Source organism: Vipera ursinii, assembly GCF_947247035.1.
Source record: "Vipera ursinii genome assembly, chromosome: 1".
Lineage (NCBI taxonomy): Eukaryota > Metazoa > Chordata > Lepidosauria > Squamata > Viperidae > Vipera > Vipera ursinii.
This window is the reverse complement of record NC_139512.1, coordinates 317,635,713-317,662,498: the sequence shown is the minus strand read 5'-3', so window position 1 is coordinate 317,662,498 and position 26,786 is coordinate 317,635,713. Positions and strand designations below refer to the sequence as shown.

Genomic DNA, 26,786 nt, shown 5'->3' with positions numbered 1-26,786 from the left:
GGATGCGGTCGGGATGGGAACTGTTCGTGAAACGCAGTCACCAACGCAGGGGCATGAACGGCGGTCGCGTCTTCCCATGTGAAGTCCTCCGGCCCGTACCCTTTCCACTCGATCAGGTACTGGAAGCGACCTTTCAGCCAGCGGGAATCCCTGATGCTGGCGACCTCGTACTCGGGGGTGCTGTCGCCATCACGAGGTCCTGATGGGGGAGGTTCCGCTTGGCGAAGTGGACAAGCCGGTTGTTCGGGGACCAACAAGGACCGATGGAAGACGGGGTGCACGCGCAGGGAACGTGGCAGAGTTAAACGATAGGCGACCGGGTTGATGACGGCCTCGACTGGGAACGGTCCAAGGTAACGGTGGTCCAGCTTCCTCGCCGGCCGAGTGGATGGTAGGTTCCTGGTGGACAGCCAGACCCGATCCCCCACCGATAATGGAGGCGTATCCCTTCTCGACCGATCGGCGAACCTCTTGTAGTCGGCCTTGGCCTTCTCCAGCTGCCGTCGCACCAACCGATGGATCGCCTGTAACTCCGCCATGAATTCGTTCGCTGCCGGCTCCGGTGAGTCCACGGGAGAAAGGGGGAAAAACCGAGGGTGATAACCCACATTGGCCAAGAACGGTGTCATCTGCGTGGAGGTGTGCTGCGAGTTGTTAAAGGCAAACTCGGCTATGGCCAAATAGTCCACCCAATTGTCCTGCTGCAGGTTAACGTAGCAGCGCAGATACTGCTCCAAAATGCCGATGACCTTCTCGGTACCCCCGTCGGTCTGAGGATGATGCGCGGACGAGAGGCAAACCTTAATGTCCAACGCCCGCATCAACTCCTGCCAGAAGCGGGCTGTAAACTGGGCCCCCCTATCGGAGACGACTCTATCGGGAAGGCCGTGCAGCCGGAACACCTGTTGGATGAACATGCGACTAGTGGCGCGAGCTGACGGTAAGCCGCGACAGGGGATGAAGTGCGCCATCTTGGTCAACATGTCCACCACCACAAACACTGTCGTGAAGCCGGAGGATGGGGGTAGATCCGTCAGAAAGTCCATGGACACAGCCCCCCAGGGTCTCTTGGGCGTTGGCAAAGGCTGCAGTAAACCAGGCGGGGCCCCTGTCGCTGACTTGGCCTGCCTGCATGGGACGCAGGAGGTGACATAAGACTGGACATCGTGTCGGACTCGGGGCCACCAGAATGTACGGGAGACCAGGTTCAGAGTCTTGAACAGGCCAAAATGCCCCGCAGCCGGGTTATCATGACATTGGCTGAGGACGAGTCCCCTGAGTGGCCCTCCTGGAACATAGAGCCGGTCACGATAATACAGGAGTCCATCCGTGACCGACCAAGGCGAATCTGGCCCCACCTCTTCCTTCCGCTGAGCCACCCACGCCTCCTGCTGCTGCGCCTCCCGGATCCGAGCCCGTATATCCACCGGCTCCCGCACCGCAGCAAAAGACTCGACGGGGATCACGGTCCTGGGCGGAAGCTTGTCTTCCACTCGGGTGTACTCGGGCTTCCTGGACAGAGCATCCGCTCTCTGGTTGTGCCCGCTTGGTATGTACCACACCCGGAAGTCAAACCTCGCAAAGAAGAGGGACCACCGGATCTGGCGTTGGTTCAAATTCCGAGCGGTCTGCAGGCTTTCCAGATTCTTGTGGTCCGTCCGGACCTCGATTTGATGCCGCGCCCCCTCCAGATGATGCCTCCAAGCCTCGAACGCCGCCTTGATGGCCAGCAGCTCCTTCTCCCAGATGGTATAGTTGCGCTCCGAGGGATTCAATTTCCGTGAGTGATACGCGCAAGGGAAAAGGGTACCGTTGGGCGTCGCTGCCTGGAGTAACACGGCCCCAATGGCAATGTCGGAGGCGTCCGCCTCCACGACAAACGGCCGTTGCGGGTCAGGATGCTTCAAGATGGGCTCCTTCATGAAGGCGTCCTTCAAAGCTTGGAACGCCTGTTGTTCGGGGGCGTTCCACTGGAACCGAGTCTTCTTCTGCAGGAGCCGGGTGAGGGGGGCTGTCAAGGCAGCAAAGCCAGGGATGAATGTCCGATAGTAGTTGGCAAATCCAAGAAGTCGCTGAATATCCTTCACGCGACGCGGGGGTTGCCAACTCTGCAACGACTCAACTTTACTCGGTTCCATGGCGATGCCCTCAGGAGAAATGCGGTGACCCAAGAAATCAATGGTCACCTGGTAGAACTGGCACTTCTCCAACTTGGCAAACAGCCGATGTTTCCGGAGGCGCTGCAGGACCTGACGGAGATGCTGATGATGCGCTTCACGCGACGGGGAGTAAATCAGGATGTCGTCCAGGTAAATCACAACAAACTGGTCCAACAGATCCCGAAAGATGTCATTCATAAAATGCTGAAACACAGCGGGGGCGTTGGTCAGGCCAAACGGCATCACCGTGTACTCGAAATGTCCATAGCGAGTACCAAACGCCGTCTTCCACTCATCACCCGGCCGAACCCTGACGAGGTTGTAAGCTCCACGCAGGTCCAGTTTCGTGAAGATCTTAGCCTCCCGGAGTCGGTCCAAGAGCTCGGGGATGAGGGGCAGCGGGTAGCGGTTACGCACCGTGATAGCGTTGAGTTTCCGGTAGTCACAGCAAAGCCGTAACTCGCCCGACTTCTTTTTGACGAAGAGCACGGGCGCAGACACTGGCGAGGACGAGGGCCGGATGAAACCACGAGCCAAGTTCTTCGTCAGGAAGTCCCGCAATGCAGCCAATTCGGGCTCCGACATGGAGTACAAACGCCCCACTGGGAGAGGCGCATCAGGGACTAGGTCAATGGAGCAGTCGTAGGGCCTGTGCGGGGGTAATTGGTCCGCCTCTGACTCGCTGAACACGTCAGCAAAGTCGGACAGTTCGGGAGGCAAGGAAACCCCTGGGGAACCCTCCACCTGGCCGGCACAGATATGGCGGGTGTGGTCCACGCACTGCAAACTTGGGAAGGTGACCAAGTTCTGAGACCAATAGATCTGTGGATCATGCGCCCGGAGCCACGCCAGTCCCAAGACCACGGGGAAGTGCAGATCCGAAGTGACGTAGAACTGAATGGCCTCCACATGGGTACTGATGGCCATACACACGGGTTGCGTGGCGGCCGTGATAGGCCCGGACAGGAGCACTCGACCATCGATGGTCTCCACAAGCATGGGCGGATCCACTGGACACTGGGGAACAGCCCATTTGGCCACAAAGGCCGAATCCATAAAGTTAGTGGTAGCCCCAGAGTCAATTAAGGCATGGACCGGAATCCCCTCTGGCTTGCCAGGAAGGATCAGTCGTGCCTCCAAAATCAAATGCCGTGGAGGTTCACAGGCACCGTCGGAACAACGTCGCTCGGTGTGGATGTTGTGGGTCGCCCGATCTTTCACACCGTCTAGATCGGGCTCGGGCCGTTTCCCGATAGCAAAGCAGGGGACTTTCTTGGGGCAGGCTTGGTCACTGACGCCCGCTGACGCTTCTTCGGGCAAGAAGCAGCCAAATGTCCAGGGTCCCCACAGTAAAAACACAACCCCTCCGATCGTCGTCTGTCCATTTCCGTCACCGATAGACGGGACCTGGCGGCACCCAGCTCCATTGGCTCCTCCCTCTGGACTGGGGGCTCACGCACAACAGGGGCGGCAGGGGTCTGTGGGGTGGCACGGCGACTCTTACGCTGCTGCAGCCGGGCATCGATCCGCAGACAAAGATGGATCAGCCCATTCAGGTCTGAGGGAATGTCCACGCGGGCCAGCTCATCCAACATCTCCTCTGACAAGCCATCCTGAAAGGCATCCACGAGCGCAGCCTCATTCCAGGCGGAATCCTGGCTAAGCAGCCGGAAATCGCTGATATAGGCCTGTAGAGGGCGCTGACCCTGCCTCAAAGCTTTCAGGCGTCGGGTGGCCGTCTGCGCCTTAATCGGGTCCTCGTACATGAGGCGCATATGGTCACAAAACCCCCCAAAGTTATCCAACAAAGGGCTAGGCTGTGCCAACAGAGGCGTGCCCCAACGAGCTGCATCTCCCGACAGAAGGCTCAATACGAATCCCACCTTATCTCGGTCAGTGGGGAAATCAGCTGCTCTCACGCTGATATAAAGCTGGCATTGTCCCAGGAAGGCAGGAAACAGTTCTGGTTTACCAGCAAATTTATCCGGCATAGCTATCTGACATTTCCTCCTGGGTGGGGGGGCAGCATGTACCTGAGCCTGCAGTTGTGCCACCTGAGTGGCCAGCAAGGTGAGTTGCTGGTTGAGCTGGGCATTCTCGGCAAGAAGCTGCTCCATCGTAGTATTAAGGGGTGGGTGGCTGAAAGCAAACTGTTCTGAACCAGCCCTCTTCTCGCACCCCTAATCAAAAGAAGAGTCTGGAAAGCGTCCAAGACCAAAAGGCTTCTGCCAAGTTTTAATTACACTGTTACAAGAATACAAGAGCTTGACTTCTCAAACGGAAAAGTTGCTTTCAGCAACCAGCCCCTCCCCAAACACTTCTTTTATAGAGAGCTCAGGGCGTGGTCTCCCTGTGCCTCCTCCCGAGGAGTCCCATAGCCTTTCTTTGTTTGTCCCTGCTCGTCTGCCTCCTGCGTCGGGCGTCCTTGAACAGGGCCAGCTGTGGGTCATCATCCTCCGCACTCTCGGGCTCACACAGCTGAGAAGAGGTTCCCGGCTGAGGACTCTGCAAAGTCTCCAAATCATCATCAGCCGGTTCGTTTCCCTCCTCCCCCACATCTGAGTCCTCCGATACATCGGACCCGGCTGTCGGACCCACAGGCTGGCCCTGAGTCACAACAGAACCATTTCCAAGTGGCTCTTTCACTGTTTCAGGTTGCCGATCCCTGCTATAGGATGAAGGTCAGTATAGGAGTGATTTGATTTGCAATAATCTCTTTTGGATTGAAGAAATGGAACATTGCTCAGGCATATATTATTAACTGGTGGTGTTAAATGCTGGAATTATTTTACATATATTATATATATATATAATAATTCCAGCATTTAACACCACCAGTTAATAATATATGCCTGAGCAATGTATGGAATTATCTGGGGAGGGCAACATAAAAGGTAAAATGTAAAAATATACTAGGAATATTTTTTCAAATACTGGGGCCCTTATGAAATTATAAATGTCTAAATAGGGAAATACATAAACTTGTAGTGCCTTAGTCTTGAGGTAGCCTTATTTCTGACATCTCATAAGATTTCAGGGCTTTTGTCTAGAATTCTGTAAGATTTCACCACCCTTGAGTAAAATCAGTTGAACGTATGAGATTTAGCAATTCTATATATGAGTTTTTGGTCATAAAATCAAACATTACTGAGTTTAGGGATCTTTCAAATTCAAAATGCAACAGTAATATGGATACTATGAACATGATGCCCATCATTTTGCCTCCACTAAAAAAACCACCAAAATTGTATGAAATTAAAGCCAACAGGGAAAACACTAGTACCCCAAACATAAAAGTTATTGAAGTAAAACACTTTTCCATCAGCAATATAAAGATTTTAATGGAGACATTAAAAGGCCCTTTCTCCAGCAGCAACATCTAATTTCTTTTTGAATGGAGTGAGAGAGAGCCTCTAAAAATGCTGTCTGAGCAGTCGTACACAGAAGGAGGCTAACTGGTTAAAACTTTATGATGGTCAATAATCAGTTAATCAAATACACTCCAGTTGCATGAGCAAGAAACCAAGAACAAATCCTTAGTGGTTAAATATGGTTTATACAAGAAATGATACATAAATTTCACGTTTAATCATGTTAATGGAGAAGGATTTTAAATGCAGTGATTTATCTGATGGCATAGTCTCTGTGCTAATAAAAGAACATAGTACTTGTGTTTTTTCTTGGAAACCGCTTCTGGACTTTGTGCTTCAGGTGGAAAAAAATGATATTATGATTTTGGGCTTTACAACTTAGACTGATTTGCCAATACAGAAATGGCTAGTGCATACTACTATAGAAATGTAAAAAGTTGAGATTTGATTTTAATGTCTGATTTTATTGCAACAAAGAGTCGGTAGCTTTCATATTATTTTCAGAATAAAATATTGTAGCACATTTCCTTTTAAAACTGCTATGAGAAGATATAAAATCATAGTAATGAAAATGCTCTAATTTAAAAAGAACTATTTTTTTCCAGTTCAGATTTTTAATTTCAACTTTTCTATTACCGATTTGATTTAGATAGTTCTGTATATCATGGTCAGTCAAGCCAAGTCAGTCAGGCTTCATTATGACTTTTCCTTCTGAGAACGTAGCAATAAACAAGAATGATGGGTCAATACCAGCAGAACTGAGTTTCCACTTAAGGCCTGTTCCTATAATGAAATAAATTTAATATCAAGGGAAATGAACTTTGGAAGATGAGCTCTTAGTCTACGTCAGTAGTTACAGAGTCAAACAGTTTCACTTACATTCAACTCTATTTTGCATAGTTCCACTTTTTGATCATGGGAAGAATTGAAGCATCTATCAGCCTGGCTAACTACAAAATCCCCTTCCCTCCCAGTTTTCTTAAGGTAAAGGTAAAGGTTCCCCCGCACATGCGTGCTAGTCATTTCCAACTCTAGGGGCCGGTGCTCATCTCCGTTTCAAAGCTGAAGAGCCAGCGCTTGTCCGAGGACGTCTCCGTGGTCATGTGGCCGGCATGACTAGACGCCAAAGGTGCACGGAACGCTGTTACCTTCCCACCGTAGTGGTCCCTATTTTTCTACTTGCATTTTTACGTGCTTTTGACTGCTAGGTTGGCAGAAGCTGGGACGAGTAACAGGCGCTCACTTTGTTACACGGCACTCGGGATTTGACCCGCCAAACTGCCGACCTTCTGATCGACAAGCTCAGCGTCCTAACCCACTGAGCCACCATGTCCCAGTTTTCTTAGGACTGCTTTAATAGAGCTGGAGCTGTCAGAGTCCCTGTAGCCTCTTGTGTAACTGTTGAGGATGACTCTATGCTCAAAATGGTTTAAGAGCTGCTGGAACAAAATGACCAACAAGTTTTTGAATAGCAAATGAGCACCTCTGAGGAAACTTTTATGTGCTCCTTGTGAGTCCACATTTTACCAGTATTATATTTTAAAATGCTGACTTCTCTAGTCTTGTGATAATTTAAACACAGCCTCATTTTTTGTCTTCCCTTCCCTTTAGCAAAAGTCATAAGTTTTGATGTTCTGGTAATTTATTCATCCCCAAAGAGAGTTAAGTAGCTGCAGTTTTTTTAAAGACCAATAGGAGTTTGGGAAAATATGCCTCCATCAGCCATATACAGTAGGACCAGAAAATAAATTTGAACTTCTTGAAAATAATGTAACAGGCTATGTCACTAGGGAATTTATATTGGGAATAAACAGGAGGCATGTTAGGAAGCAACCTTTCTTGACTTCTTGTTAAAAAATGTGATATGAATGCCAGTGATAGATGCATGTAACTCAACTTCAAAACTTGATGCTATGGCTTTAATATAAGATGGGCCAGCTCACTAAATAGAAAACAAATTTATGTAGCTCTTTAACTTTGAGATTTACAGAATTGTCTATGATTTCCTCCCTCCTTCTTTTCTTGACATCCTTTCACCTAGTAAATTCAGATAATTTTTAATATGAGGAACTCCATAGGTAATACATACATATTCTGAATTGTGTCATCAAACTGAAGATGATGGTGTTTTGGAAACAATTTTTCCACCTATATTTAATGACAGAAAGGATGCTACAAGACAACGATAATAAGATAGGATAGGTTTTGTAACCTTAATATTATTTATGATAAACTGTTAATAAAGTGGAAACTGAACAAACACAGCCAACCTTAAAAAAGATACAGTATATGATAGAAAGACTAATGATTCATCTATATGACAAAGTCAATTATTTGCAATCTTGTTACCCAAGAATGATAAAGAATCAGGAATCTGGTAGCTCCTTTTCTGAGTAATATTTTTTATTATATTCTTCATCAGATGCATCACCATGAACTGCAGATCAGAAAAGCTTATGCTTAAAAAATTGCCTAGTTAGAAAAGGGGCTACGAGACTCTGCCTGTTTTTTTACTACATAACTGAGCCTGGAAATTAAGATCATAAGTTGTGACAGTTATAAAATGGGTCACCACAGGACCAGGCCTTGGTGACCTTGGGCTAATCATTCTCTCTCAGCCCAATCTACCTCTCAAGAGTTGTTATGGGGAAAACAGGAAGAGCAAGGAGTATTAGTTATGTTTGCTGCCTTAAGTTATTTGTAAAAATAATAAAGATGAGATTACAAAATAATATTGCATTTTATTTTTTTAAAAAATATTTTATTGGTTTTTAACAATAACAATCTCCAGTGCCTGGTGTACAGTGTGTTGTCTTGGTTTATATATTTGAAAAAAGGCAATAATAATTAACAGTCAATAACGATTGAATTTGATAATTCCATAATTAGACTTTGATATAACAATAAAAACGGAGTGGACTATAGAATTCCCAGGATAATCATCAGAGTTTGGGAGACAAAAAGTATATATCCTACCTATTCTATCTTCTGTATTCCCAACAATGTTTGTAAAAACACAGGAATTGCCGGGTAAGCGGAATATATCAACTTGGAAAGCTATACTGCAAAAGAAGAAGGCTAGAGACAGATTCAAAAGATTTGACTTGCCCTACCAGATGGAGTATTACATGAGCAAACTCTTGTTTGAATATGGTTAAAAAAATAGAGAGCTTTGAACATAAAGGGGCCCTATAACAAGAGGAGCAAGAGATTTAAGTAATATAGTATGTTTTACAATATATGAAATGTAAAAATATTGGGATGGTGTCATTTTTAAAAATATAAGTGAAATATAAACTGATCAAAAAGGATGTTATACTCAGATACTACAAGATAGATAAGAAGTTCAGTATTTTTATAACGCATGAAATATGAAAATATTGGGATGGTGTATCTAAATGAAAAAATTTGGATATTTAAATGACTAACATTGAGAAAATCATGACTGATAAGAATGGATTGAATATAAAGGGGAAATTAAGCTTAAAAATCGCGAAAATAGGATGCATGGTGAATTAATGAGATGATGGTTATAAGAATAATATAAACTAATAAAAATGTTATACATAGATCTTATCATTATCTGTACAAATATGAAACAATATCTATATTTAATCATTTATATATTGAAAAAATTAAGAATTATATTTGTTTATGGTTGAAGAAGAAGAATACAAATGGGAGAAGGGAAGATCAAAGAACTATATTATTAATTAATATTGCATTTTATTGATGAGTTAATGCTCAAGGTGCTTCAGAAGTGCAGGGAGTTGTGTTGATCCATTTCTCTTTGTGGGTTCACTTGCATGATATATCTTGCAAAAATATTCAGCTGCAGAGCCCAGAGAAGCACTGCATTACACTGTGCATTACACTGCACTTTGAGGTTTCAAAATCACTATTTTTATTTTGACATATTTACCTATAATTAATTGAACCTGGTTTATGGAATTAACCTAATTGTAGGTATTTACACACTACTATCAACCAAAGCACGTTAGACTTTTAGGGCAATTTTGGTTTTCTATATCACACAGACTATGTCATTTGAAAGCTGAAACAGCTGCCATCTTGTATTCCTTTAATCTGGATGCTGTATTTTAGGGTTATAAACCACATTATTCACATAAACATGATTTGTATTACCTATTATAATTTGAAGGACACAGTACGTCTGAATATTAAATGAATTTGCAGTAGTGGAAAAAAGTAAAAATGGCACATATGCTAACTACAAGTGCTTTAGTCTTCCAGTAGAGAGTATAATGCTCAAATGATTAAGTCAACCACCAGACATAAAATAGTGAGTTGCATAAAAGCAAATTGTGATAAGTGTGCTAGATTTGGGCTAGGAAGATCTGAGTTCACATCCATGAAAAAGCATCATGTTCATCTATCAGCTTCAGGCCATTCATTTACTGCCGGGGTGTCAAACTCCTGGCCTGCGGGCCGGATGCATCATCTGGAAGCCACACCCACCCCATTGCCGGCAATGGCAAAACTGTCACGTGATGTCACGTGATGTCGCGAGTTTCACATGTCTGACTTACCATGATTGTAATGAATGTAAAATAATTTACTGAACTTTTCTGCCACTTAAGGAAAAAGAGTCCTTTTAGACCAGTGTTTCTCAAGATGTATGGACTTAAGCTCCCAGAATTCCCCAGACATGCATAGCTGGTGAATTCTGGGAGCTGAAACCCACACATCTTGAAGTTGCTAAGGTTGAGAAACACTGCTCTAGACTTTCCTGTCAACCAGGTCTTTTGCACTGGTCATAACTGACCAGTGCAAAAGTGCAAAAGTAATAACTTACTTTAGGACAGTGGTGGGATTCAAATCTGTGAACAACCGGTACTCTGTGGATGCCGCTTCCAGAAGTCCATTCTGGGCCTGGGCAACAAAAAATTAGCTACTGGTTCTGCTTAAGTGGTGTGAACTGGCTGAATCCCACCACTGCTTTAGGAGCTATCAAAAGTAGAACTGTTTTATGGTTATATTTTGTAGTTAACCAGTTTGATTGTGCAACTGTAGGATATAAGCCCCATACCTAGACCAGAGCTTGCTTTTTACAATCCTGATGAGATTCATCTTCAACTGATACTACCAGATTGTAGGCCAACTGTATTGATTTCCCGGGTACTTTTAATGTAAAGAACAAACACCAGCGGATCCATCAGAAGACAATGAAAGCCTCTTCCCAAGTTAATGAGTTTGCAGCAAAATCCGAAGCAGAGCTCCTCCTTTAACAGCAGAGGAAAAGGCGGGAGAGGGCAGTGTAGTCCCCATTCCTCCGCACACTGGCAAGAGAAAAAGGCTGTAACAGAAACAGACGATTGTGGCAGTATATAAATAGGAGAAATAAATACATACGAGTGCCCAGCGTTAGCAGCTTTCTCTTCTCCATCAGGAGGAACCGATGTGCTGGAAAAGTGATGGGACACCAAAGACCCAAATCTCTCTGAAATACATATTGCAATAAAGGTAATAACTCCCAACAGCATAGCGTTGCTGGCGCCTTCCTAGTAACCGGCGCTTCGCCACTACTACGAACCCAGGAGTAGCCGGGGTGGGGGGGAGGAAGAAGCGGGATCGCCCCCTCGACTGACCTTGTAACCCAGGGGTCTTCAAACTTGGCCCTTTTGTGACTTGTGGACTTCAACTCCCAGAATTCCTCAGCCAGCATGGCTGGCTGAGGAATTCTGGGCGTTGAAGTCCACAAGTCACAAAAGGGCCAAGTTTGAAGACCCCCTGTTGTAACCGAACTTAAACTTTTCTCCCATGACTGGATCGCTCCGAGTTTTCGCTATTTTTTCCCCCTACATCGAGCAGGGCAAGCACCCACCCCCGAAATAACTCGAGCACGTTCGAGTCTCCCAAGCCAGAAGGGAGCCACTCCACGCCGGGAGGGACGAGAGAGACGTCTGGGGTGAGATTCCCTTCATGCCAGTCCAAAGGTCTGGGCTTCAACACCTCGTCCCTCTCGGGTGGGGTCGGGGGCAGCTAACTTCCGCCCGCCGCCGATCCTCGGCGCTCCCCTCCTTTTCTTTGCAACCGGCGTGCAAAGCCCAGAATTCCCGGCAATGCCGCATTCCTGCTCTTTGCAAGTCCCAGAATCCCTCCCGGCTTCCCCAAGTTTGACGCATACTTGGGGGCCGCACCGGTCCCGCAGTCTCGTCAGCTATTGGCTCTGAGATGCTTTGAGCTCCCCACCACCACCCACCCCACCAACCTGGAGGAGCCCTCCAGATGGGACTATTATCCCTTTTAACCCCGTGCCCGGCCCAATGGTGGTTCTCTTTGGAGAAAAAAAAGGAAAGGCGATAGGTCAAAGGTTGGGGTCTTTTCCGTTCTGTTGCTCAATCGGCTCCTAGCATCTTTCCTTCCTCCCTCTTCCCCCTCCCCCCGCCGGTTCAGTACTGATAATTTTAGAGCAGGGGGTCTTCAAACTTGGCCCTTTTGTGACTTGTGGACTTCAACTCCCAGAATTCCTCAGCCAGCCATGGCTGGCTGGCTGAGGAATTCTGGGAGTTGAAGTCCACAAGTCACAAAAGAGCCAAGTTTGAAGACCCCCTGCTCTAAAATTATGCTGGCTGGCTGAGGAATTCTGGGAGTTGAAGTCCACAAGTCACAAAAGGGCCAAGTTTGAAGACCCCCTGTTTCAAGAGGCTCTCCTTTGAACTCGACACGGCTCTTTCTCTTTAAGAGCAGCGCCTCGGCGTGACGTCTCAAACGAACGCAGCTCTTTTGGAATGTATGCAAATGAGCCCTTGTGTCTTCGACCAACGAGAACCCTACCCTGCTCCCTTCCAGCCAACGGCGTCCGAGCGCTGCTAGGGGGGGCGGCCAATAGATGCAAAGCGCCGGCTCTCACCATATAAGGAGCGTCCTCGCCATAAAAGGCAACATTGTATCGCTTTATATGGGGGAAAGATAGCGGCGGGGGGGGCGGAGGGGGTGCCCCGGGCCGGCGCGGATCCTGACTCTGGTGCGAGGCAGCGGCTAAGGAAGGCGGGCGGAGGCTGGGGACGGGCAAGGGGGCCGGGTCGGAGCAGCCGGCGCTCGGGCCCATGGCAGGGCCGGTCTGACCCGACGCCTTAGCCCCACATGGAAGGAAGAGGTGGCGGCACCGGCACTATGTTACCCAGCCAGGCCGGCAACGGCGCTGCCGCCTTGGCCCGGAGCACGATCATGGGCATGGCGCGGACCTCCTCCGGCCGGGTAGGTGCCGGGCTTCCCCGTGGGGCGAACGGCAGCGGTGCCGCTGCGGGAGTCCGCGGGCCCGGCAACGGGACAGGCCCGCCTAGCGGGCAGGGGGCGATCGGTGGTCGCTTCGAGCGAGACCGGGATGTAAGCGCGGCGGCGGCGGCGGCGGCGGCCAGCGGCAGCGAAGGCGATTCGGACTCGGCCGAAGATGAAGAGTTGGTGGGCGAGCGCCGCGGCATTAAGCGGACCTTGGGCGACATGGAACTGGGGGTGGGGGGACCGGAGGCGGTAGCCGCGGCGGCAGCGGCCGGGGCTTACGGCGGAGTCAGCGGGGCCGTCAGCGGCGCCAAGCCTGGCAAAAAGACTCGCGGCCGGGTCAAGATCAAGATGGAATTTATCGACAACAAGCTGCGACGCTACACCACCTTCAGCAAGAGGAAGACGGGCATCATGAAGAAGGTACGGCGGTTGGGGCGTGGGGGGACGGGCTGCCTTCCAGGATGGCCGCGCAAGGCTGGCCGGAGACGGCGGTCGGGATCACTGCTGGGGCTCTGAAAGGAGGGGCAGTGGGCATTTGGAGTGCAAAAAGAAAGGGGCCGGAGCCCAAAGCTGCTGCTCGGCCGCCAGTCCCAAACGGGACGTGAGAGCGCTCTTTAACCCGCTTAGACGAACTGTTCTGAACTCCACGTGTTGTCCTGACATTTGCGGCAGCGGCGGCGGCAGCAGCAAGCTTCGACTTGCTTGTCCGGTGCAGCCCTCTCGCCGCCTCTCCCGAAGGATCCGGCTAGTATTGATACCGGAAGGGAAGACAGACACGGGCCTACCTATCAGCCACGCTCGCGCCGGAAAGGCACGCCCCATTCCGGTCCGGATTCAGCTCGAGGCTGAAATCTCCTTGTGGAGAGAGACCTTTAAATACCGCAAAAAAGGCGACCGGGGTGAAATGCTGCGCTCCTTTAGCCCGAGTTAAGCCCATTCCGTTGGCCTGTCCCGCACAGCGCCGACCTCTCTTCTCCCCTCTCTCTGTGCTCAATCCGGGAAAGTTGGGCAGCGCTCCCCGAACTCGGCTGTAGAGACCTGAGTTCCGTTGAGGTTAAGGATTGTGCTGCTTTCTGAGTTTAAAGGAGAGGAATGACCAGGAAGTTGGAAATGCAGCAGATCCATCAATCTTGTAGGAAGGGAGTGAATGCTAAGCGTGTGTCCAAATCGGTACCATCACTGGTTCTTTTAACCTACCGTCAAATAAGATTTTCACTGGATTCATTTTGAAGATAACTTTGATAAGACCTGTTATCTTTGTTTTGCTCAAGGAACTCTACTCCCAGATCAGAGTGCGTAGGATTGCAACTTTAGGTGATTACAAAGTTGAAGTAGCAGTGGGTTCCACTTGTTGTAGCTTATGCTTATGTCAGGATGTGTATATTGGAGGAACTCTTTAAGACTTCAAGTGGTGTTAAAACTAACAACCATGCAAGCTTTCCCTGACAAGGGTTGCACTATGTCACTTATTTGTCACTTATTAGATTTAAATCAGGCTAGTTAATAGGCTCTGCTCTGCTAACCTTAGGATTGAACTCCAGAATAATTGCAAAACAAACTGTAGAAAAAGATCAAACATGTAAAAAAACAATGTGCTAAACGTATCTACGTCCAGCTTGATGGAAAATAGTTTTTGTCAAAAAATATAGCTATTGTTGGAACTAGGTAACACTAATATTTAGTTGACTATTTACTCTTTGATTGGCCACATGGTCACCCATAAAACTTTCAGACAACTTTTAAAAACCCTAATGGTTGCACTAACATTTCTGCAATTAATTTTATAAATTTCTTTGATAGATCAACATGGACATTGAAGAATGTCGACAGCTTTGGCAATAGTCTGCCTGGCCCAGAACTTTGCTAGATAGCCTGCTCCTTGCCAGGAATAGCATAAAAAGAATGTGTGCATATGCATCTCTGTATGCATCACATAGTAGAATTTGGATCACTTTAATGCTGCAGCTGTACTTCTGGGTGCAATTTTAATGAATTCAGGAAATCTAGTGTCCAGTTCTTACTGAATCTCTGGGCATTCCTTATTTATACATTTTGGTTGTTACTGTTTATAGTATCTTGGAGACAAAATAAGAACGTATGATCATTGTTTAATAGGTTTTTTTTTAAACCACAGTTGGCTGAATTCACTTAATGCCAAGCAGCACAATAATACCAAGACTAAAACTGTTGTTTACAAACCACACTGGTTGAATTCACATCACAATCTAAATTAAAACCAAATACAATCATGTTACAGTTTGGTGGGTTGGTGAAAGACACATTTTTTGTTGTCATGAAACCACTTCCTATTCATACCACGGCTTCTGCCTTTTTTAGAATCTGGAAAGAGACCTTAACACTTTGACTAACCCACTGGATGGAGGTGGGGCTCAAGTATCCACTACTGAGGTACTCATAGTCTCTCTGAAGTAGGCTAACTCTGATTTTCCCAATATCATTCTCTCTCATGACATTTGAAAATTGTTTGCTTTGGGAACTCTGGGTTAGCTTATGTTAGAAGCCGGTGAAAAAAATTCATTCCATTTATTTATCTTTATCAAATTTATACATATTTCATTGTTTTATCTCTATATCATCCAGAGATGAGTGGTATATAAATTTGAAAAATAAATAAAAAATAGTAAGATAAAAACATTTTATAATGCTGCATCTACCATTTTGGGAAGCCTGAGGATTTAAAAAAAATCAGCATGCAAATGTTTTAAATATTTCATATTGACTTGTTCATTAAAACAGGGCTTTTCAATCTTTTCACCCATTGTACCACTTTTAGGATATGAAAATATCCGAGTACCACCAGTCGCTTAGCAAGGTGTCAAAAACTTGACCAAAAAACAAAAAAAAAGGAAAAAAGTGATGAAGTACAGGTAGTCTTCAACTTACAACAGTTTGCTTAGTGACTGTTTGAAGTTACAATGGCACTGAAAAAAGTGCCCCCCCAAGCCACAGCCGAGCAAGACACCTGCCTACCTGGCGGTGCTCTTCCTCCTGTCCAAGATTATCATTGTTGTGAGCATTTCTGTTGAGGATTGGCAGCAGGGGTGGTGGTGGTGTTTGGTTTTATTCCCCCCCTCTGCTGGGTGGTTGCAGCAGGTTTTGGTCACTTCACATGACCCTGGGACACTGTGACCATCATAAATATGAATTCGTTGCCAAGCATCTGAATGTAAATCACAAGATCCTGGAGATGCTGCAACATTCCAGCTGGAGACTGGCGCTGATCCTGGCACTTCCGCTGAGCCCTGACAGCCCCGAAGAAGCACTGATCCTGGCACTTCCGCTGAGCCCTGACAGCCCCGAAGAAGCGCTGATCCTGGCGTTTCTGCTGAGCCCTGACAGCCCTGCAGCTCCAGCCATCTCTTGTTCAGGCTTGTGCGGTGCTGCCACTGGTTCATCTCATTCTCCTCCCCCTTTTCTAGGATGGTCGCGTACCACCTGCCAGTGCCAATGTACCACAGATGGTACCCGTATCACTGGTTGAAAAGCCCTGTATTAAAACAACATTGAGCCCAGCAACTGTTCTGTAATTTGAAAACCATCATTTGTGACTTACTACAGTATATGCAGCTAGCCATTTGGGGTTGTTCAGCAAATGATGACCAAATCATGTAGTGTGGCAGTTTTCATCTAGTGTGCTGTGGCACACTGGTGTGCTGCAAAAGATACGCAGGTGTGCTACATCAGCCGGAAGCCTCCTTTCTGTGACTTCAGTGTCAGATTGCCTCCATGTTTCTTCACAGGTCCCATCATGGAAGTTCTGGTTTAGTGACACAGAGTTTCCACCTATCAGTTGTGTACTGTAAGATGAAAAAAATTGGAAACCTCTAGCAAGTACAGTAATGTAATATACCAACTCAGCTACAATATGTTGTTTCTTATGTTGGGTCAAAAATCATTTGCAGGTATTTTATCTTGAGTTAATATTGGTCTGCTCAGTAGACATCACCCATGTTGTGGTGTTGCCAGTCTAAAAAAAATGGAGAAGGTGCACATATGCAGCAACACCTGTTGGGTCATGATCTCGCATATACCTATTGCCTGCAGACTGATTCAAGAAAGAATACAAATGTGTAAAGTCTTGATGCTTTTTTGCAAGGATGAAGAAAAGACAAATATATCCTTTCTAGGACTACCTTGAATGACCGACAGTTGGGAGATCTCACGTTGTTGATTAATTTAGCCTTCCAACGTACTTGGGCAGTTTTATTTTAAAAACCAAAACAGTTTCCAAAGCAACTAAAAACGATTAGACATAGCTAAGACCCTGTCTGCAAGCTTATGATTTAAATGAAAAAAGGAGAAAAGGAAAAGAAAATGTAGGTATTGTTTCTCAAAATTTTTGTTTATAGTGAAGACTCAAAACTATTCATAGTCAGGATTTTTTAAAATAACATTCTTAGTATTTAGCAAACAGCATGCTGTCTGGGTTCATGTATTTAAAAAAAACAATGAATAATAATCATAAACAATCGCTCAGTAGTCTTCCTACTAGTATATATATTCAGTGTTACATATCACATTCCTTTAACTCATTTTTCTAGCCATTGATAGAAATTATCCCATGTTCTAAAATACACTGAATCTTCTTTCTCTTTTATCTTTAAAGTCAATCTATCCATTTCTGCACAGTCTTAACCCCAACTCTAACCCCAACCCCATCCTATTCTTAACCCTATAAAAATTAATTAATTGTATATATCTGGAGGAGTGTAAAATTTTCCTCTAAAAAAGTGTAGAGGGAGCCATACTCTAAAACAACTGGGCTTTAGTTTGGTGCAGGGGGTTGTACTTAAGACTTTGGGATAAGGTGAAGGCAGTGGTGGGCTTCAAATACGTGAACAACTGGTTCTCTGTGTGGATGCCGCTTTTGGAAGTCCGTTCTGGGCCTGGGCCACAAAAAAATAGCTACCGGTTCTGCCAAACTGGTGCAAACTGGCTGAATCCCACCACTGGGTGGTGCAAGGTGGGGCAGAATGATGTGTGTTACCAGGACAGTGGAATCTTGTAGTGGGGTAATCTTTGTTTTGAAAATATTCCTAATTTAAGTTTGGTGTTTTCTACCTTGAAATGTTGAAAAATCAAGGCTGTTAGCTTTCAAGAAACTGTAAAAAAAAAGAGGTTGCAATGTCTCTTTGGCTTTAAACATACTCCATTCACACAAACCTGCTGCTGCTGTTAACTTTAAGTGGCTTAAATGTAAAACACAGGCTCCTTATCAACTGAGGCTCCTGGATTCCATGAAAAGCATATGGAAAGCATGAATATAACTTTAATGTGATTTCCAGAAAAAAGCAGTGCTGCCAGTGGATGCTTGAGCATCTACATTCGGCTTTGTTTTTCATATTAAGTCATGTACAGCCAACAAATAGAATGATGGTTCAGTTGATGGCACTCCTGGGTGACCTTGTCTTAGCTCCGAGGCTAAACAAGGCCAGGCAAATTAGTTATCAGTTTAGAGACTACCTGGGAATATCAAGGCTGTCACTTAAGACTGGGAAGCTGGGGCCATCTTGGAAGGAGGCCATGGAAAGCCGCTTCTGTATTCTGGCCAAGAAAAGTGCATGATGTCACCAGGAACTGAACCTGACTCAAAAAAAACCCCTTTCTTTTTATATAGTCATAAATTATATGGCAAATTATAGAAATCACATTGGATTGCAGCAGAAGAGGAATATATACAGCTGCTTAACAGTACTGGGTGATCGGTCTGACAAGTTCATGTTGGCAATTAAACATTCCTGTAGTGAGCTTCTTCATCCTTGAAGAAGTAAAGCCATGGAGAACATGCACATTTTTCAGTACCATTCAAGAGTCCATTTTTGCAGAATTCCACGAGGGATGATTTGTTAAAAAACTGGTTTTATGTTTGTGTTATAAGTGTGCCCTAGGTTTTTATTTATTAGATTTGTGTGCCACCCATCACAGCTAGAGGCAACTAAGTTGCTATGCATAAGCACATCTCTTGTGCCTGCATAGGAAACAGTAACAAGTACATAAAGTTGATAATATCTCTGCCCAAAATATGCAGGTATTAGATTCTGGATCATTATAGCTGTATATTTCCCCCGTCACAAATATACAATGACATAGTCACTATTCCTTTTCAGGTTACAAAACATGCAAGGCAGAGAACAAAATCAGAAATAGTGAACAAAGCAAAACATTTTTTTAAAAAAGGGAATCTATATTTTTTATTTATGCCATTTGTTATATCTTTTTGCCTTTGCAAACCATACCTGCTTCTACTACACTATCACCATGTATTACTTGTACATTGCCTTTTGTTCTTTAAACATCTCTCTTTTTTAAAAAGATGTCATCAACCCAGTCGAGCCGTGATTTTTTGCATTTCCCTTTTTCTTCTGACCCCATTCACTCTTCCCTTTCTCTCTTTCTATATGATCAAACCACCTCAACATCTCTTATGTGCTTGGTATTTTTTGTATTTAGTCCATACTAACTCAGCACCCATCCATTCTTGAAACAGTCTTATTTTATAATACACAATCTTTAAGTAACCCATTCCTATTGCTCTCAACTTTATATTTCTTTTATATTCATTGCCTGGTTCATTGCCCCCCCCCCCCCAAAGTAGGTAGAAGCATCTCTTATACTTAGCATTTTTACTTCCTTTGACAGATACGTTCTTTGGCCTATAACAGACCACATAATATTATCTTTCTACAATCATTTGCATGTCTTAGATTTTGTCTTACATTTATATGACCTGGTTGTTGGAATATAAGCAACAACTTGCTAGCCTGCAGATAAGAAGTCTTAGCTGACGTGTTTGGGATCAAACTGAGCTTTGGCTTCACTTGTGACATACTGACCAAAATAGGTCCCAAATTACCAATACTTCCTTAAAGCTAGTACAGACTGTGGCACCTGGCACAAATAAAGCCACAGCTGATAACCTAGCATGCTCTTTTTCTTTCTTAAATGCAGCGTGTATGTTTCTTTCAAATAAATATAGTTGAAGAATAAGGTCAAGCCAGTATTTCAATGTCACGTTTCTAAAAGTGCTCAAATAGTTGCATTTCAGAAACTTATCATTCCCCTTCTAGTAGATATGGGAGTTTTGTTTTAATGAAAAAATGTGAACTTATACAGAATCTCATTGTTTGTCCTTTACTTCCTGTATAAAGAAAGGAAAGGGAAAAAAACTGTTACTAGGTAAACACATAGAGAGTACAAATTTTATGTAATTGATATATATATACACCTGTCTAAGTGGCACTTAAACCACAAACAGTTCCAAAATTTTGTTTGAAATTCATCTTGTTTATTTTTGACTGCTCTGAGACAATTTCTGTTGTCACTGAGTTTCAGTGAATTATAAATTTGGTAATATTTTATGGGTATTCCCTCAAAATTGTTGGGGAAGCTTCCCATTCACAAAATGACTCTTAGAACTGACGTTGTTAATTACAAAATATTAATTTACCTAGATGCTCCTTTGTCAGATTTCTCTGATTAATAGATTTATTAGGGAAAAATTCTTGTAAGAAGAACACAAGGTCAACTGCTGTGTTAGGGTGCTGCTTTTATTTAGGGTATTCCCCTCTGCAAATTATGTTCACAAAACTATGTAGTACTAAAATCATGGATTGGGTCCAAATGTTCTGTTTTCCGAAAGAACCTAAAAATCAGTGGATATTATTTTTATTCTAATGCTTTTTAATATTTAGATCATCTTAATGTTAACCTAATTTTAAAAAATAATAAAACAATTGAAAAGGATGATCACAAACAGGTACCATAATACAGGTGACAGATTTTTTATAAAAAAAAACATGGTAAACATGAAGTATAAAGCAGTCATACATGAAATATAAGGTTGGATTGTAATATGACCTCTAGGTAAGGATGTTTAATGCTGTAAATGATGTATCATCATCACATATGAACTACTTCAACCAGAGGAAGATCCAGATTGAAAACCTAAACCAGCCTTCTGCCTGGTGTCATTCTAATGTGCTGGAATCCATTTCCCACCATTCACAGCCAGTCATGATTGGCTGGAAATGAGAGGAGCTACCAATGAACATTGGCTGTGACTGGATCACAGTAATGGTAATAGTAGCTGAACTCAGTGGGAGAACAGGACATTGAAGATGGGTGATCTAAGTGAATAGGTATGAGCAGATATATTAAAAGCTGTTCCATATTCAAGTAATTGCTGATAATCAAAGTTTCTTATGGGTATCAGGTAGCAATTCTCAAACATTTTGGTTTCAAGACCCCTTCTTAAAAATTATTGAGGACCTCAAAGAACTTTGGTTTATGTGGGTTATGTTGATTGATACTTATTGTATTAGAAAATAAAACAATTTTTAAACAATTTATTTGACTTTGTGAGCCCCCTAAAATACTGCCTTTACTTACAGATAGTCCTCATTTAGCAACTGCCTTGTTTAGTAACATGTAGTTACAACAGTGATTAAAAATAACTTCTTTTGTAGACAATTAATCCTTGCATTTACAACCTTTGCAGGTTTATAAAGCAAAGGAAAGCTGAAGATATAAGCATTGTGGCAGTTTCATTTAGCAACTGTATATCAGCCAAATTGCAAGTCCTAATTATGGTCAGTAAATGAGGGCTACCTGCAGTGGTGGGATTCAGCCAGTTCGCACCACTTCAGCAGAACCGGTAGCTAATTTTTTGTTGCCCAGAATGGACTTCCGGAAGCGGCATTCCCACAGAGAACCGGTTGTTCACATATTTGAAACCCACCACTGGGTATCTGTATTTATATCTTAACAACCACTGCAGCATTTGCTAGTGATGTGGGCAATGCATGTTGTCGTTTGTCCCCCTGGATATATTGTTGGCCCCCACATTAGGAACTCCTTGAACGAAGGTATATCAATGAGGAATGAATTTGAAGCTTGTCTTGTTTATTAATTTTGTTATATCTAAATTGGGCCAGTGAATCCTGTTTTACAGATTGACTACTTTATTGCATATCAATTATTCTTGATTGTTTCCAAAAGGTATTTTAAGTTTGCTAAAAGGATATGCCTTTGATTTTGATTACACTTTGATATTTTAAAATAAACAATTTAGTATTTATTCAACCTAAGAGTGCACAGATCTGTGGATGTAAGACTTATCTCGGGTGTTAGTTGGCCACAGTTTCTTGGGCTACAGATATGGAGGGAATTTTAGTCCAGACCAATTACTGCATTTCTTGTCCATCTAACACACAAGGATGCATTTGTAGAGAACTTCAGGTAATTCATTCTGATGTAGTACATTGCAGACTCCAGGCCATTCACATGAAATTCTCAGGATGGTTAGTATATTCTAGGAAGCATTGCAAAATGGGAGCTGGACTATTGTTTCCATCTAGTATTTGTCATTCACCCTTTGCTTTTTTTGAAAAAAAAACCCAATTAAATTGCAAGATTTAGACTGGTGCTGTTGGGAAAATGCATTCTGTGATTGCAGACCTCCATATATTGTCTCCATTTGAGAAACGGCTTAACAGTCGGTCTTGCTTTCCCATTGCTGATGGTATGAAATGAAGATCATGGCAGCTGTTTCTCTTTGGGACAGAATTGAATAGCTTCTTTTTCCCCCCCTTCAGCTGTCCTGCTTTCTGGGTATATTGCTAGAGCTCCAAGTTCTTATAGTGTGTTACAGACAGTTTACCTCAGGGGTCTTCAAACCTGGCCCTTTTATGACTTGTGGACTTCAACTCCCAGAATTCCTTAGCCAGGCACACTGGCTGAGGAATTCTGGGAGTCGAAGTCTACAAGTCAGAAAAGGACCGAGTTTGAAGACCCCTGGTTTAGCTAAATAACAATGAAGAAAAGTGAAGTTTTTAGATGGGAAGCTCTCTGTACAAAACTCTGTTGAGTGTCTGGGGAGTAGTGTAAGATGCTATCAAGCAGCTGTAGGGAGGTAGCAGCTTCTTGCCGTTAGTGGAGTTGGCTTTCTAGATGTTACTGACCACTATCCAATAACGGGATCAATGAGTGCTAAGAGGTTGCAGTTAAATCCAGGGAAAGGGGGTTGCCCAGCTTTAGGGGCTCAGTGTATTTAAGATGGGGACTCATTTGACCTGAAAGAGCAAATTTATGGGATGCTTTTTGATCTCACCTTTCTCTAGCTCTCCAGGTGGCAGCAGCTATGAAAAGGATGAAGTGTATAAAGAATGAGGTGGCTGGATGGAGTCACTGAAGCAGTAGGCATGAGCTTAAATGGACTCCAGAAGATGGTAGAGGACAGGAAGGCCTGGAGGAACATTGTCCATAGGGTTGCGATGGGTCGGACACGACTTCACAGCTAACAACAACAATAAAGCATCTAGAATAGCAGTGGTGATCATTTTTGAGCCATTTGTATCTTGCATGCCTTACTCAAAGGCACTGGTTATGTCATAGTTCAGTTACTGCAGTGTGCTCCAGGTGGAGCTGTCCCTGAAGAGGACCCAGAATGCAGCATCTTGGTTTCTAATCAATACAGAATACTGGGATTACAAGGTTGTATTGAATGTTTTCCACTAGATGCCACTTGCTTTCCAGAGCAATTCAAACTATGGGTTTTCATCTTTAAAGCTATAATGAACTGAAGGCTTGAGTATTTTAAAGGACCACTTTCAGATAAATCTGTCAGGATGCTAAAATCTGTAAAAAGGGTCTTTATAATCTTTATTAATTTCTGTTTTATTAGTTATTAATTGCAGTGCTTGCTTTAGTGCCTTCTGGGCTGCTTCTAATCTATTGAAGGTGCTTTCCTAGTGCAGCTAGTGCTCAGCTTAAACAACTGTTTGTTTTGAAGTTACAAAACAAACAATTTAAAAAGTGACTTATGGCTGTTTTCACACACCCATTGCAGCAACCAGTGGTTATGTGATCAAAATTTGGATGCTTGGCAACTGGCATGTATTTATGAAGACTGGAGTTTGCCAGGATCATGTGATCACCTTTTGTGACCTTCAGAAAAGCAAAGCAAAGTCAATGGGGAAGCCAGATTCACTTAACCATCCTGGTACTAACTTAACTGCAGTGATGCACTTAACAAGTGTGGTGAGAAAGGTTGTAAAAGGGGTACAATCACTTAACAGCTCTCTTGCTTGGCAACAGACATTTTGAACTCAATTATGGTCATACGTCAAGGACTACCTGTACTTGCAGTCCTATACAGATAATCCTCAATGAGCACAATAGGGACTGGAAATTTTGTTAAGTGTACTGTTGTTACTGAGGCATCATGTGAGCACCCCTGATTTTTACCGTCTTTTTTGCTGCTGCTAAACAAATTGCTCATGGTTGTTAAGTGAGACATCACATGGCTCTGACTTGTGACCTCCTGCTGGCTTCCCCATCAACTTTACTTGTCGGAAGCTGGCTAAGAAGATCAGAAAAAGAGATTGCATGACCATAGGAGGTTGCAACCATCGTAAATGTGTGAGACTTTTATCTGACTAGGGATCCGATAGTCGTAAGTGTGAGGACAGGTCAGAAATAAATTTTCAGTGCCAGTGTAACTTTGAATGAATGACCATAAGTTGAGGACTACCTATGGGGGGGCACGATTGCCATGTTTATTCAAGCCTTTAAAATGTAATTATTTTTTTTGTTGCTTCTTGTTTTGTCTGTATTTTACTTCGTTTTGCTTTTTAACACCTAGGGTAGAAAGATAACTAAAAAGATAGATAGATAGATATAGGTTGCTTAGAAACTACAATTGGCTTCCTGTGTCAATGAAGATTGAATTTGCTCAGCTTGCTATATATCAACTCAAACCCAGTTTAGACGCAATAATGAGCCTGATTAAAATTCTTTAAGTATAGAATGCCAGTATTGGCAGAAGTGGGAAGTTCTTGAGCGCCTGGCAAACTGCATTACACATTGATTGGATTGTCCTTGTCATCTACTTGCATATACCAGAATCCATTGTTGCTATATCTCTAGAAATGACATGTTAAGAGTTCCTTGAAATGGATAGAACCAGACATAACTGCAAAGGCCATGGTGTCCAGGATTGTTAGGTTCATTGCACAACAAAACGTGGTGAGGAATTCCCTGAGTATGCATGCTGTTGCATTGATTTGAATGTGTGAGTGTGCACACATGCCCTTTGCTCTTTCAAATATAGCTATAATTAAATATTTAAATATTTCATGTGGATTTAGTTTTACCAGTTCCTTCTACTTCAGGCATTCCCTTCTGGACTTAGCTCACTTTGCTTCTTTTTCCTTTGTGACTTGTTGTGAGTTACCCTGAGCTGGAAGAGTCTGCAGCAATGCTTGAAAGCTAGGCTTTAGCATCCTTCAGGTGGATAGCAGATGTGTATTTTTAAGAACTCGCCCTCATGAAATAATGCTGGCAAGTTCTCAAAGTATCTTGAACTAATGATTGATTTTCTGTAGCTCAGGGTCCTTAATGTATCCAATCTGATGCCTTGGCTACTAAAGTGTTTACAAAAGCATTGGCAATAAGTATTGACTTTTGGTGATTTGCGTAGTTGAGCATCTCTTGCTTAGTTCTGAGTACTTTTCATCTTTGTTGTGGGTTGAATAAAGTTTTGCAAAAATTATGGCTAGATACTTTTTCATGAACTTAAGCCAGGGCGCATGCCTAAAAGCTGAACTTCTGACTGCTGTTTTGCTTTCCTTTTTCCATTTTATTCATTGACAGTAGAAGCTGCCTGCTTTACGTTCTTGATCTGAATGCTTTGGCTAGAGATAAAATGTTCTGCCTATGCAGGGATAAATTATAATATAACAATGGTCAGTTGCATTTGTCTCATTCTTTATGTAAAAACATAACACTTGCTTTTGCACTGACATTATCACCCAGTTTATTTTGGTCTGGCTATGGCAGACTGTTTTATTTATTTATTTATTTATTTATTTATTTATTTATTTATTTATTTATTTATTTTTGGGACTTATATGCCGCCCTATCTCCTGAGGGACTCAGGGCGGCTTACAACAATAAAAACAACAATACAAAAATTAAAAAACGAATTAAATAGCCCCAAAATAAATTAACTACAATTAAAAATTAAAACATATTTAAAAACCCATCATCAATCCAGGTCAGCCTGATGGAAGAGAAAAGTTTTGAGGTCGCGGCGAAAGGACCGGAGGTCCGGGGCCATCCGAAGCTCAAGGGGAAGCTGCATTTCATTCAGTCTTAAGTGGTTTGATGAGAAATGTGGGCAGAGAAAACTTTGAAGACTAAGTGAACCTTTGATAATCAACTTCGTTTGATAACTGTACCAAAATTATTATTTTTTACTAGTTCGTTGGAAACCAGCAAAGGAAGAGTGGACAATCCCATTTCTGTTCCTCCAGTTGGCTGCCTTTTTCTGATCAGCTTGGAGGATGGGATTTCCTTTGTCTGTCATTCCACTTTCTTTCTGTGTTGGTTACAGAAATGCCCCATCATGATTCTGACAACCCAGTCACTCATCTGTGCTTGTGATGTCTTCTGCTCACCTGCATGTTGCTTATGGCTCCTTGTGAGAGTTTAAAATAGAAGTAGGACAAATCTGTTCTCTTGTGGTGTCTTTTTCAGGGGTGTGGAATGAAATGGATGCCTTAAGCCTTTGCAAGGCTTAAAGACTTGTTTTCCCCTTAAGTCCCCTTCCCTTACATACACCGAAATCCTACCCCATACATTTTGGGAGCATAACTGTGGACTTTCCCTGTGGTTCTTAAATCATCGGAAGTTGTTAACTTCTTGCATACTTTTTATATTTCTTGGGATAATGCTGTTTGTAGTCATGAGAGTTAAATCAAATTTGCTTAGTTTTAGGGACGGGATGGTGCTTAGAAGTTTTATCAGCAGCACCTGGTTGGCGGTTCTTTGGTGTTTTCCCAGCAAGGCTGCATGTAAGTCTTTCAATACAGGCTGTGCAGTGACGGGTGAGTTTTTCTGAACAGGAAAAATATACCAATTAACCTCTAGATAAGTGTTCCCCAACTTTTCCAGTTTGGGGGCCCAGCACAGGGGAATAATGGGTTGGTTT

At 43.7% G+C, this 26,786-nt stretch overlaps 1 protein-coding gene across 2 annotated transcripts in view; it reads left to right on the top strand.

Moving 5' to 3' along the window:
• The first annotated feature begins 12,535 nt into the window (after positions 1–12,535).
• SRF (serum response factor) overlaps positions 12,536–26,786 on the top strand; it is a 63,331-nt gene continuing 49,080 nt past the window's right edge. For both annotated transcript variants that reach the window (XM_083352723.1, XM_083352722.1), the window contains exon 1: positions 12,536–13,195. In XM_083352723.1, coding sequence (XP_083208849.1) covers positions 12,638–13,195 — 558 coding nt within the window. In that variant the 5' untranslated portion in view covers positions 12,536–12,637. The remainder of the gene's footprint in view (positions 13,196–26,786) is intronic.